Source organism: Aspergillus fijiensis, assembly GCF_003184825.1.
Source record: "Aspergillus fijiensis CBS 313.89 unplaced genomic scaffold BO72scaffold_27, whole genome shotgun sequence".
NCBI lineage: Eukaryota > Fungi > Ascomycota > Eurotiomycetes > Eurotiales > Aspergillaceae > Aspergillus > Aspergillus fijiensis.
In genome coordinates, this window is record NW_024469003.1 from 134,741 (window position 1) to 147,409 (window position 12,669).

A 12,669-nucleotide genomic window follows, 5' to 3' on the forward strand; every position below is an offset into this window, starting at 1 on the left:
TGTCAAGGGGTGACAAGTTGACAGGTGATCCGTGGGAATGAGCGTACTCCACTCCGCCGCCCACACCACTCGAACGGAGTCTGAAACGGGGCACCCTCAACTACGTACGGAAAATCCGTGGATCTGACCCCAAGGGCGGTTATTTTCGTTGCGAATTCCCACTGGATACTTACTTGGTAGTACTGGTGCGTACTTGGTGTGTGGATTCGGAAAGCAGCTTGGGGTTGACTCTCTCTCCACACCAGTAAACTACCTCTCCATTCCTTAGAGTCAGGCATTGGGCGAGGCATGAAGTCTGTAACCTGGTCGGGTACCCAATGTATGAGACTTGCGCAATGGGAATACCTGCTTTTTCCTGTCCCAACCTGTCATGGAGCCGGAGAAGTGGAGCGAGCGCGAGTGATAAGAAAAAAGAAGGGACGGGATCGATCCTTTAGTGTCCTAACGATGAAGGGGGGGCAGACAGCGGAGTCCGTCCGTCTCTTTTTTAGTCCGAATAATAGATGGGACTCGGAGGAATGAAGACAATTTTGGAATGGAACAAATTGAACATCTGGAAAATGGTCGGTAATTTCCCCTTCAAGGTGCTGAGGTTATTATCACACGAATGCCGATCCCAGACGGTAGTTGGAGAGAGAACGGACAACAGCCGTAATGCTTATTCGTGTTTGTTTGTTTGTGTTCTTTGTTCAAGGTTCTTTGTTCTTACGAGCACATAGTAAGAGCTCCGAGGTGCTGCTGGCGATGGACAAGCAAGCCACAGGCGGGCGGGGGTGGAGGGTGGGAAAGAAAAAAGAAAAAAGAAAGGCGCCGGGAATAGCTTACCTGCAGTGCCCACTACCAATGTCAATCATCTTGCTAAATAATGAACCAATGTGAAGTTGCGTCAGTTTCCAGCGTCAATCCTGTGCCCTGAAGATGCAATCAGGACCCGGAAATTCGCCGAGTGACGTAGATTTGAGGGGAGTGGGGGATGGATTGTAGAGGGGATGTACGGAGTAGACTGATTTTGACACACAGCAGCAGCAGCCTGATTGCAAACTCGATGGCTACACAACGGCTTCTCTCCACACAGAGCGCCGTTGACCTTATCCTGTATCTACTGCCCTACCGTCTACCGGCGTATAGACGCATAGACGGCATAGACTAACTACAGTATCATCGTCATCGTCATCATCTCACATCCTGGCAGGCTGACATGATGGCTAGTTACTTAAGTTACTGCGTTCCAGAACTCCTCGGCGCTCGGTCCCACCACCTGATGGGCCCCCCTCTCCTTGTAGAACGAATCGGAATATGAAGAACCTGCCCCTGCACGTCTGCGAGAGTAAGAGAGGATAGAAGAAGGGTAACACAAAGCAATAACCAAAAGCAAGGCGGTGGTGGTAATGCAGATTCCAGGGATTCTAGCTCCTCTCTCTTTCATCTTCTCTAACTTCTCACTCTCGCCTTGTTTATTGTGGGTTTCCTGAGAGGGCCGGTCCGGACCCGACAGCAACCTTGAACAACACCACGGTCGGGGTCTTTGTAGTTGTCTTCCAATCCCATACAAGCACACTAACTACACCGTGAGCGATCCCTCGCGAATGGATGGGCTCGGAGTCGCTGCCGAGGTAGCATATGCAAGCCCCCTCTTAGTTGGATCGACAATCCTTTTCCTGGGACTCGACAAGTATCTAGTGTTTACGAGATCCGTGAGTCTGGTCATGGCCACAACCAGCGAGACGGGTTGGATGATGAGCGGATGAGATGGGATGAGATGGGACTACCTTAGAGAAAGGTCTTACCATCGGAGGTAGACGGTGGTCTGATCGCATGGGTGCAAAGAGGACTAATTAACATCAAGGAATCGCACGTTGCTTCTTTGGCGCCAGCAGCAGTAGCAGTTGCAGCAGTTGCAGCAGTTGTTGGGCGTTAGTCTCAGGAAGCTGCTCTTGCTGACGACCCTCAGGTGCGTCGTTCAAGGCGACTAGCCCGGTTTCGATCGGAAGTTTGGCTCTTGACTTGGCCTGGTCTGCTGCTGTCTGTCTGTCCGCAGTACGGAGTACGGCCTGCATGCACGACGGCGATAAAAAAGATTTAGATTTGAGGGGGGCGGGGCAAAGGCCAACACCCTACTCCGTACAGGCGAAGAATTACCACAGTTCAAGACAGATAGACAATGCAGCTGTTTGCAAGTCAATCTTCCGATGAGCCCAGTACCTTGATCCCTAAAAATGATTAGTGGTAATCACAAAAAGAGCGATAAAAAAAAAGAAATAACGGCAGTGAAAGAAGGCTTGCATCGTCCATCATCGCGTCGGAGCAGCAGTCAAAGAGTGGCGGCCGACGCTTAGTGGTTGATATTAAGGCCCAATGGCAGATAGAATCCTAGCTTCCTCGCAGCTCTCTCAACCCATGGCCATTCGTTGGTATTCTCGTCCGGACATGTGGTCGTTTCCTAGTGCATGAAGGATCGGTAGGGTCGTTGGTGGCATTCAGATCGGCCGTTCGTGCAGTCGGTTAGAGGACTCGAGGACTCGAGGACTGGAAGGGGAGCTTCGCCCACTCCCAGGCCGAGGAATTCCCATCTCCGGACCACGTCCTTTCCTCTCCGATCCTTTAGGATCCCTTTTTGGGAAGGGGATGAATGTTGTTACCTTACCTAGTACCTAGTAGTGACTGCCGGTGGATAGTCGGCTAGGGACAGGGTGCGGAAAACTTAACTACGATGTCTCGATGCTAACGAGGAACTAACCTTGAGATATCTAAGTTACCTAGTAGTTAACTTAGTCTCTATCTCGTCATAGTCGCAAGGCGATCTGAGCACGTACCCTTCCAGCCAATTGTGCCAGAGCTACCACCCCTGTAGGTTCAAATCTCTAGAACTACCTTAAGTACTGATTGTATACCTACTTCCTGTAATGTACTGTACTTCATTAGTGCTGTCAGGCTGCTAGCAGGAGTCGAAGCAAAGAAATCACGGACAGTACGTACGGGACGGATAGTGGCCGGCTGCACACTTGAGAAACGTCAGGCTACCTAGGTAGTATTGTTGCACTGGACCATGCTTCCCCCGATCCGCTGCAGCTGCAAGCTGTAGAGCAGCAATACGGAGACAATAATCAATATGCGTACGGAGTAATAATACTAACATAGAGCAGTGGATCGGGATTGTACCCCGTGGCTGATTGCAACAGCTGCAACAGCATCGATCTTCATCTTCCGCGACAGATGTACGTTTGTGGTTGGATGGAATCGCAATCTTCATTTCAATTCCGCCTATTCGTACAGTAGGCCAATAGATAACTAATGCGATAGACTAAGTTAGACTAAGGTCGTAGACTAAGGGAGACACCGTGGACCGTGGACGGGCTTTGCAATCCCATCCTGGCGGAACCCCAGTCACTGAACGCATCCACCCGGCAAACTAGCGAGTCAAACTGAAGTAAGAATGAGAGTGGATGGAGGTACTGTACTCAAGTCTCAACTGGAACTAAATCAACCCAGCCTGGAGGCCAACTAGTAACGCCCGACCGACGCCGAGAAAGAAATCAGAAAGGAAAAAGAAAGACTCACCGTGGACTTACTTCACTGGCAGTCAGTCAGTTAGTGTCAGTATGAAGCAGGATGTATGGTCCGGCAACCCCGCGTGCGCGCCCGGTCGGTTTCTGACTTTTAGATTGCCGTAGTCAGTCGAATTAGTGGTCTCTATCCATCTTGAATTATCCTTCTTTTCTCCATTGCTAGTTAAATGCTGTATTGGCTTGTTGTGGATGTGGTTGTGATTGTTCTTCTTCTTCTTCTTCTTCTTCTTCTTCTTCTTCTTCTTCGTGTTCTTCTCCTTTTCTTCTCCATTTTCCTCCACTCCACCTTTTGCTCTCCCCCGAACAAATGATTGTTCGTGCTGGGGCGAGACCACATACTAAGAGCCAAAGTTTTCCTTATTAATATCCATATTAAAGCCTTCCCTCCCTCGGACCTCCTCCCCCAGATCCGACTGACAACTGACTTGATCCTACCAAACTACCTACCTACCTTGACAACTACCAACTACCAACTACCAACTTACTACTAGGTACGAACTATTCTTACTTACTCCCGTTACTACCGTTACTACCTACTACTGTACACACACACACACCACTTACTTGGTTGGTTGGTTACCTTCCTGAGTTCGCTTTGCTCTTCCCTCCGTTCTACTTCCCCTTTACCTTTTTCCAACCCTCCTCCACCTTTTCCTTCTCCTTCTTCTCCTTCTTCTACCACTTTACTCAAGGTGGTAGCTTCTATCGCCGCCCGAGTAATGATCCTGATTACCTACCAGTAATTAGTCGGTCTTTTTTTTCTTCCCCTTTGCCACCCTTAACCTTACGTCCTCTTTTGTTTTCTCTTCCCCCAATTGGTTCTTGTAACGTTCTTTGCTATACATCCTGATACCTCTTTGGGACAAACCCTTCCATCCCATCACACATGCTTACTTGATACCATAGTTAGTACGTGTGACTGGGTTCCCCTCCGTATGCACGTTGGCTGTAAACAAAGGAAAAAGAAAAAGAAAAGAAAAAGAAAAGCTTTGACGACATTTTGAAGGTCTGAGCATCACTTTTTTTTTTCTTATTTCCGTTCCCTCCTTCTACTGTCTTTTGGTTGGCAACTGGTTTCTATGTGAGACATCTACACAATCATGGTTTCTTTCCCCTCTTTTGTCGGGGGTTTCCTGATGTTACTGGCCTACACTTGGACCCTCCCATCATCCTCAGCTGTCGACAATGCGGAATTGATCTGCCACTTCAGCTGAATGCTGTGTTTGTGTTATGTTTTTGGAGGCTCCCATGCAACCTATACTATACATACACACATACCTGTCCCCTTCCTCTTCTTCTTCATCATCTCGCTCGATCGATGAGCGGCAGGCATGCCTCTACGAATGACCGAGTAGCATCGTTTCGATGCTGCATCTCGGATGTCAGGCGGGCTGCGTGGAGTGGACCAGGAGGGGTGAGCGATCGGTTCGGATCCGACTGGGCGGACAATCGTCTATCACTCCCCGAATTGATACGCACTGGTGTCATTCTTTGACCTCCTCGCCTGTTCGTCAAGTGCAAGATTGCGTATCTTCCTTCGATTTGCATTTCCGAACCGCATTCCTTGTTCTGCCCTCTTACCCCGTGTTTTCTATTGGCCCATCCCGCTCGCCTTTCCCTCCTTAAGCCGCCGTCGCTCTCGCTCTCTTTCTTTGCATTCTTGATGCTTGCTGTGACACATGTGTGGACTATCTTCGTTGGTTCCATGGCCCTACATCCTGTCTTCAAGCCCTGGCGGGAGTATCTCCGGCGCTTGTTTCATTGGTCCGGTCGCATTCACAGTTGACGGTGGATCGAAGACACTCCTCCTGAAATCTTGTCGATTGATGGAAGCCCATGCTAAGAATGCTGCACAGTAGGCTCTTACATCACTGAAGAACTTGCGAACCGGCACGCCTCTCCTGCACGATCCGGCACAGCAAGGCGACCAGACAGAACCTGGCGCCAAACCATGCTGCATTGTCTGGTGAGTAATACGTGCTCCGGCTACGATTCCTGCTTGATGACCGCGAGGCCGTTGTTGATATTGACCATCATCCTTCCGTACATAAGGTACCTCGACACTTCTGATTTCCTCCTCTGCCGGTGACCACCTTCCTCCTTCTACCATTTGGCCTCTCTAGTCTGCTTTGCAATGTCCCTGTCGGGTGTATCCTGGAATCACTACTACCCCGTCAACCAACTTCCGACAGGACAGGAATCCGTTTCCGGACTTTTCCCTCAACATCCTCATTCAGCCGTCTTCTTCAACCACCACGGGGCTGCTCCCCATTCTAGGCGTCTCAATCACCCCACTCACAGCCACAGATCGTTCAACATGAACGCCTTATCTACCGACGAGATGGAGAAGTTCCAGAAACTCTCCAATGAGTTCCAGGCCAACGTTCAGGTGAGCTTGTCGAGGATAGCCTTATAGTCCCTTCGACCCCGGCTCATGGAGTAAACAGGGTCCCGCTGTTTCGACCAAATTATCGAGTAGCATGGTCGCCATGGAATATGCCAATGCCGATCCTGCCTTCATCACCAAGACTGCAGTCAGTTTGGGCCCTGCCGCTCTTGAGGATGATGCAGATGCTTAACTAGTATCTTAGGCACTTGCAGTAACACATCCCCTGGTACGCACTATGAAGGGAGACGGAAACTGCGGCTGGAGAGGTACTTGCCCATGCATGCCTGGAGCAACTTGTCCGCTAACTCCGTGCAGCGGTCGCGTTCGGGTATTTCGAGAACCTTCTCAAACTACAGAATCTGGTGCTCGCGCACGACGAACTGAACCGGATCAAATCGCTCAATGTGCTCCTGGATCGAACCGGCCAGCAGGAACATCTGTACGAGATCTTCGTCGACGCGACGGAAGGTGTCTTCCATCAAATCATTGAAGCAATCCAGAATGGCATCATTGACGACACGTTTCTGGTCGAGGCATTTAATGAGGAATACAATGCCAGCGCCATCATCACTCATTTTCGAGTCAGTCTTGTTCGTCTCGTCATTGAGTTCGTGCGACTGACGTATGACCACAGCTTCTCACGAGCGCATGGATGAAATTGAACGCCCTTCGCTACCAAGCTTTCCTGTCGCTGCCGGTGGATCAGTACTGTGCGACACGGATCGACACGGTGAGAACCGAGATTGATGAAGTCGGCCTGCAAGCGTTGGTCGATGGGGTGATTGAGGCATCCGGGTTTGCGGTGGAGATCCTCTATCTGGACCGCAGCGAAGGGGATGTCGTCACGCCCCACCTTCTCACCCCGAACCGGGTGACAGCGGCCACGATCTGCTTGCTGTACCGCCCGTGAGTCCGCGACTCTTGGCTGTCATGTTCAGGATGCTAACGCGCGACCAGGGGCCACTACGACCTTCTCTACGCGGTCGAACCTACTGTGAATATGGAACCCGTGGTCAATTATCAATACGCAATGACTTCTAACTACTCCCCCTGGGATCAAGGTGCACTCTCGTTCGACGTCAACTCCAGTTTGATGTCGATCCCTAATCTGATGATGGACCCGTCATTTGCACTTGCGCCGTCGCCCATGCCTTCGGCTTCGCCCAGTCCGTTCCGTGTCTCGCCGCCCCAGGAAGTGTATGCGCCATCACTTATGCACACATCACCGCCCCCTCCTCCGATTTCGCTGGCATCGCCCCCGCCCCTTCGGATGTCAGCCCCTCCAGCTCCGTTGTCATCGTTGCCTCGCAAATCGGATGGCCCTCAGATCCGACTGAATCCGCTGGTGATGAAACCGAACTTAAGTCATTCGCTACCTGTGACGACTCCGTTCAAAAAGTAGTATGATCCTTGTTCTGCTGCACTTTCGACAATAGCGATGCTAATGAATGGTTAGTTCTCCGTATAACCAAGCGCATTTCCAGAACCAGGATTTCGAGCCCATCCACTGGGAGCCCGCCGACCATCGGAAGTAGGGCCGTGTGAAGTTCCCCCTCCCCTGTTATTCTATCCAACTACGATCGTTACGACTGAATATATGTTCTTTTTTTTTACTACACATTCAATACACTACTAGGCTTATTTCGGGCAATGGACTGGGTGTTTTTGCTTTTGCTTTTGCTCCTCTTTTTTTTTTTTTTTTTTTTTTTGTGACCTTGTCCCCTTGGGACCATTTTCAGTCTTGCAGGAATGCCTTTCGATGAATTCTAGCATTGGTGAAGTTAGGGGGTAAATGATTTGATTTGTACTAAGTACTAGTGGGATTCTCTTCGGCAGGATGTGCTTTAGCGTCTGTGGTCTGTGGTTGCATGGAGGCGAAGCGTGGTGCAGTGACTCAAGAAAAAGAAAACCAACCCAACCAAAAAGGAATGAACCAATCGTTGAGAGGCCACTTATCATGTAGCCAGGAATTCCGGCATTCAACAGCCGGCACCTTCGATTGGTATGCTCGGTAGTAAGTATACATGAGGTGGTATAGCCGTCCGGTGGCTTCGGTTCCGGAGACGCAGGACGCGTTCTCGTTGGTCGCAATGGAAATGAATTCCAGCTCGACCAGTGACACGACCGGTGGCGGAGGCAAAAGGCCCCGGGGACCGTCGACAAGCCGTAAGGTAAGTTGGCAGAGGATCTCCGCGCAGGGATGGATGCAGTGGTCTTTTCCCCTTGCAGGTGGCTGACACGGCGCGGGCCACTGAGAAGAATGGATGGTGAAGACTGTTGACTAGAGGACGGCCGAGTGCCTGTACCTGTATATTGTGGCCGTTCAGATTGGCAAATTCACATGATTGGTCGGTCCGTACTGTACTTGCATGCTTGTTGATGTCATTGGTAATTTGTGTACTAGGTAACTTCGAGTATACTCTAGCTTGGAGTTGGACTACTGTGAAACTGGGGTTCATGGTGGCCAGCCAGCTACTCAGTAACCTATTTGTTGTATGAGTATGAGTATGAATATTCTAGGGCTGAGAAAGAAGGTACTGTACAGTACAGTACTATGTACGCATCCATCCATCCAACACATTCAAGCTGGAAGAGTGTCTAGTAGGCTACCACGGTAAGTTTCGGGTCATAGTTTCTACCTCTCTCCTCTTCGTCTCTGGCCATACACCCATTCAGTTTCTTGTCGACAAGGAAGAGGGAAGAAAGAAAGGGGTATACGCGGACAACTGGACGAACCAGTACTGCGCAGACTCGATCTGCTACTCTGTAGATTGTACATTCCAGTGGTCTGGTGGTGGTCTGAAGCCTCGATGGATCAAGAAGCGATGGCACGCGCATCTTTCGCTGAGGCTGGGGCTGAGGCGAGTTGCGTGGACATCAACCTGTCCTGCCCAAGCTTGCCCATCATTACTTTTAGGGAATGGGAATGGGTACTGGTTTATAATGGTGGTGTCTGAGGTTGATCGGACACACACACGGACACACGGACAACACACACACGTGTAGCCATTTCCTGCGGAATGATGTAAGGTGGGTTTTAGTTGATATTGCATATTCATAGGACTGGCGGCGTTGGGGGGGGGGGGGGGGGTACAAGTCGAAGTAAGGAGTCGGTGAGTGACTGTGGAGTTCGCATGGATTTCTAGGTCAAAGTCACCTTCCAGCTCCACTACCGGGTAAATACGGGGTAGGTACTGTACCTACTAGCCAGTACCTACTAGTCGAGTGGACTTGCCCAATTCTAACACCTCGGGTGGTGAGTACCGAGGGGATCTACGGGGGGTGATGTATGGGTATATGGGTGTGTTGGAGATGGGACTGCAATGTATGACTGTATGAGCTACCGCTGCGTCTACCGTCTCCTCTGTGATACGACTAGTGAGGGTTTATCCCTATTACTGTGTATGTGGTCTTATGGTAGGTCCTGCCTACGAAAGAGCTGGTTGCATGGTGTTTGTACACGTATGTTAAAAGATATCAACATAGAAGTTACCGTATATAGACAACTGTTTGCTCCGTATATCGCAACCCTGGATAGCTGTCTTGGTGTAGAGCATCGGAGCAGATCAAACCCTCCCTCCATTCATCCTTTCCGAGACATCCTCAGGCATCCGTCCTGAAATCTTCCTAATCGAGACAACCTCGTGACCTGCAGCAGCAGGCGAGAGAACGAAGAATGCAGGCCTGGGACCCGAGTCCAGAACCTGCGCAGAGAGCTCTGCACCGTTCTGACCGCTACCCTCTTCGGCCTATTCTTGGTGAGCAGGGGCATTGTCTTGCCGAGGTCCTCTTTTTTCATTCATCAGGCTATCCATTTCGCGCTGCCAATATCCCGACACTTCTTTCACTCTGGAGAATATGGCATTCAGGGTCCGATCGTTGTTCCGACAGAATAGAGCATTCGGCCGGCAGGAGATTCAATGGAGTTCATCGAGCCTGCGGTATGGTCATATAAAGTATCGCTACGGATACCTCAGTGCGATTGGCTGGTGACACCGGCTGAGGCTCTCGTTGTTCCTTCGGAGAAAACTGCGATTGAGTCACTTCCAATACACTCGCCATCACGAAGATCATAGCAAATGACGAGTCTCTCAGCCACTTGTGATACTCTGGTTCGAAGCCGCTTGGAGCTTATGTTCGAGAACCTGGTCAAACAAAATCGTGCTGTGGTGCAAAGTTCACCCATTCCGTAAAATCCATGCCACTTAGATTCAACTCCTGGTCAACATCGGGAAACATACTGCCAAAAGTCGGATCAGTGAACAGTTGATCGTTGAATGGCATTACGATAGGGGGCGCCGGTCCCGCCGTTCGACCGGTCGCGGCACTCGTATACGCAGGCGAACACAGCCGGTTCACAACTTCCAGGCAGCGAACAGCAAGTCGATTGTTGCTGAGTGAAGGATGAATGAGTAGCTTCTTGGTGGCTTCTATGTCTTGGAGCCATGCAGGAGCGTCTGCACTAGTGGGATCAGTCATGAGCATGATAATCGGAATCAAGCCGGCCTGGAAGAGGAAGTATCTGTCGAATAAGTTAGTCAACCATAGGCAACCCCAAAAGCAGAGTTCGTAAACATACAGCATGTACCAGGCTCCAATTCTCGTGCAGACATGATTGTTCACAAAGTCGGTGATGGACGAAATGGAAAGTCTAGCATTTCGAAGACAGAGCTTCCGGCAGTCAACCTCGAAAGGATCTTCAGGCTCTGACGCTGTATTCTGCTGTGTCCATCTCCGTGATGCCCATCGGAGGAGTACCGGTCGGTAAAGAAGGATTCTCAAGTTCCAATCCCTCCACATCATGCGGTTGCGGACGAGCGCAAAAGTGTCCGATACCGGTAGAGGCGGTTGCTTGAAGTAGTCAGGAAGACCATTGTACCATTCCTCCATTGGCTTCTGGAGGCCCAAGGTTTCTTCCGCTGTGAGACTGGGTCCCGAGATGAGGCGTTGGTAGACGCTGTTTGTAAGTAAATGAAACCGAGCTTGGGCTATCAGCCCCGAATAGAGGGTTGGCTCCGTGACTTCGACGGGTAGCGTGGTGGTGGCGGGGGTGAGAGCCTGAAAAATGTTAACAACCAGACAAGAGCCGGGGCGATGATCTGTCTTCCTACCTCGTCGTGAATATTCAGGACGTGTTTTGCATCCATGACACTATCTTCAGGTAATAGAATGGGCCGGCCAAACGTCTTCGCCGCACCACTGTCGAATATGTATACTCCCCACCACAGGCGTCTCCTGATCTCACGCTGAAGAAGGCTGATTTTCCAGCCAGGAAATTCTTTGTGGAGACCCAGACTCATGGCCATTCTAACGGCCAGGCCTAAGAAGTTCCACCCAGTATTGGGCTTGTTTCGTTTCTGTGCATAGTTGCTCAAAAGCAGTAGCGCCTGCACCAGGGTAAGGTTTCCAGTCTCAAACACGGAGACCTGCTGTAAGTGGCCTCGTGCTTCTTGGTAGAAAGTGATATCTAGGTCGGAGTTGTCGTCGCCAATGCACCAAGCACCCAGCGCCAGAATGGTGTTCAGCAAGATCTGCCATGCTTGACCATGTGGCCGGGGCACTTGTTCATAGAACTGTGCTCTGAATGTACCCTCGTGAATGAAAGGGTAGCTTGCATGATAGTTGAGGAAGAATGCGTCCATAAACGCCTGCTCAACCAGACCAGAAGGGGCGGTGTTGAGCAATTGGGACTTCAAGGGGACGGCATAGTTCGTCTTGGACGTGCCAGCGGGGAAGTTGAGGTCAAAGCCATGTTTGAGCAATGTTCGGAGCGGAACGACGCTCGAAGAAGCACCTACTGATGGTTAGAATGATCGACCACACCTAGATCTAAACGAAACACACACCAAAGTAACCCGCTCCTTCTGGTTTGATAGATAAGGCTGCCATGCCGTCTGTCAGATCACCCACAGTGATCTTATTCTCCGCCCAATCGAAGCCGTCTGCCTGTTGCGGCAGTGCCTCAGGGGCTGGTTCGGCTCGATCGGCCTCAGCCTTGGCTGGAGTGGAGTGCCTGGATGACGATTTGGACGATGAACCTGGTTTAGGCGGCCCATCCTGGTCATACAAAAGGGAGCGAACCGTCGCATCCAGATCACCTCCCGGAAACAGCCTCCCTAGGGCTGTTTCGAACGCCTGTAAGCGATCTTCCACATAGGTCAAATGTCTATGTAGACCTTTATTAGAGGGTTTCGCAGCATGTGAGGAAAGCTAAACAGATGCTTACTGTCTGGTCAAGGGACTTCTGGTGACTTTAGGACTATAGTTACAGTCCTTGTGCAACTGCTTGCATTGTGCACATGTAGGTTTCTCCTTAGAGCACTATAGAGGCGTTAGCGTATCTCATGTTCCTGCTTCTGGACATCCAAAACTCCATAGATGACTGCTCACCCTGGACTTCCGTAAACGGCATTCATCGCACTGCAAACGAAGATCAGCTAACTAGGTCAGTTTACCTGCGATCTGCGACTCACGGCGTAAGAGTGAGAATCACGAGTGCTGGCCATGTTTAGAGCAAGACGATCATTCGATCTATTGAATCTCTAAATCTCGTGCTCGGTGGTAAGTATACCAAATTGATGTCATCTAAATCAGTAGGTCAGCAACTTGCTACATGGTATCAACCGGTGGAAGTCCGATGCCAGACTTGAATCGGCAACATATAAGAATGAATGAATACGATATTAAAGGAAGAATGTATTGTGAGAAGGGATA

The 12,669-nt window shown here is 50.4% G+C and overlaps 2 protein-coding genes across 2 annotated transcripts; one reads left to right on the forward strand and one right to left on the reverse strand.

Annotated features, from left to right (window-relative positions):
* Positions 1–5,700: 5,700 nt before the first annotated feature.
* On the forward strand, positions 5,701–7,490 carry BO72DRAFT_379456 (OTU family ubiquitin thioesterase; the record flags this gene model as incomplete). The annotated part of the gene is made up of 7 exons (XM_040941347.1): positions 5,701–5,955; positions 6,014–6,100; positions 6,158–6,221; positions 6,271–6,536; positions 6,590–6,861; positions 6,913–7,356; positions 7,412–7,490. 7 exons carry the CDS (start codon positions 5,701–5,703, stop codon positions 7,488–7,490), a joined length of 1,467 nt encoding a protein of 488 aa, XP_040800664.1.
* Positions 7,491–9,919: 2,429 nt separating this feature from the next.
* On the reverse strand, positions 9,920–12,461 carry BO72DRAFT_510706 (putative C6 transcription factor (Gal4); the record flags this gene model as incomplete). The annotated part of the gene is made up of 7 exons (XM_040949373.1): positions 9,920–10,477; positions 10,535–11,013; positions 11,067–11,749; positions 11,802–12,121; positions 12,182–12,276; positions 12,346–12,375; positions 12,429–12,461. 7 exons carry the CDS (start codon positions 12,459–12,461, stop codon positions 10,105–10,107), a joined length of 2,013 nt encoding a protein of 670 aa, XP_040800665.1. The 3' UTR covers positions 9,920–10,104.
* Between the last annotated feature and the right edge of the window lie 208 nt (positions 12,462–12,669).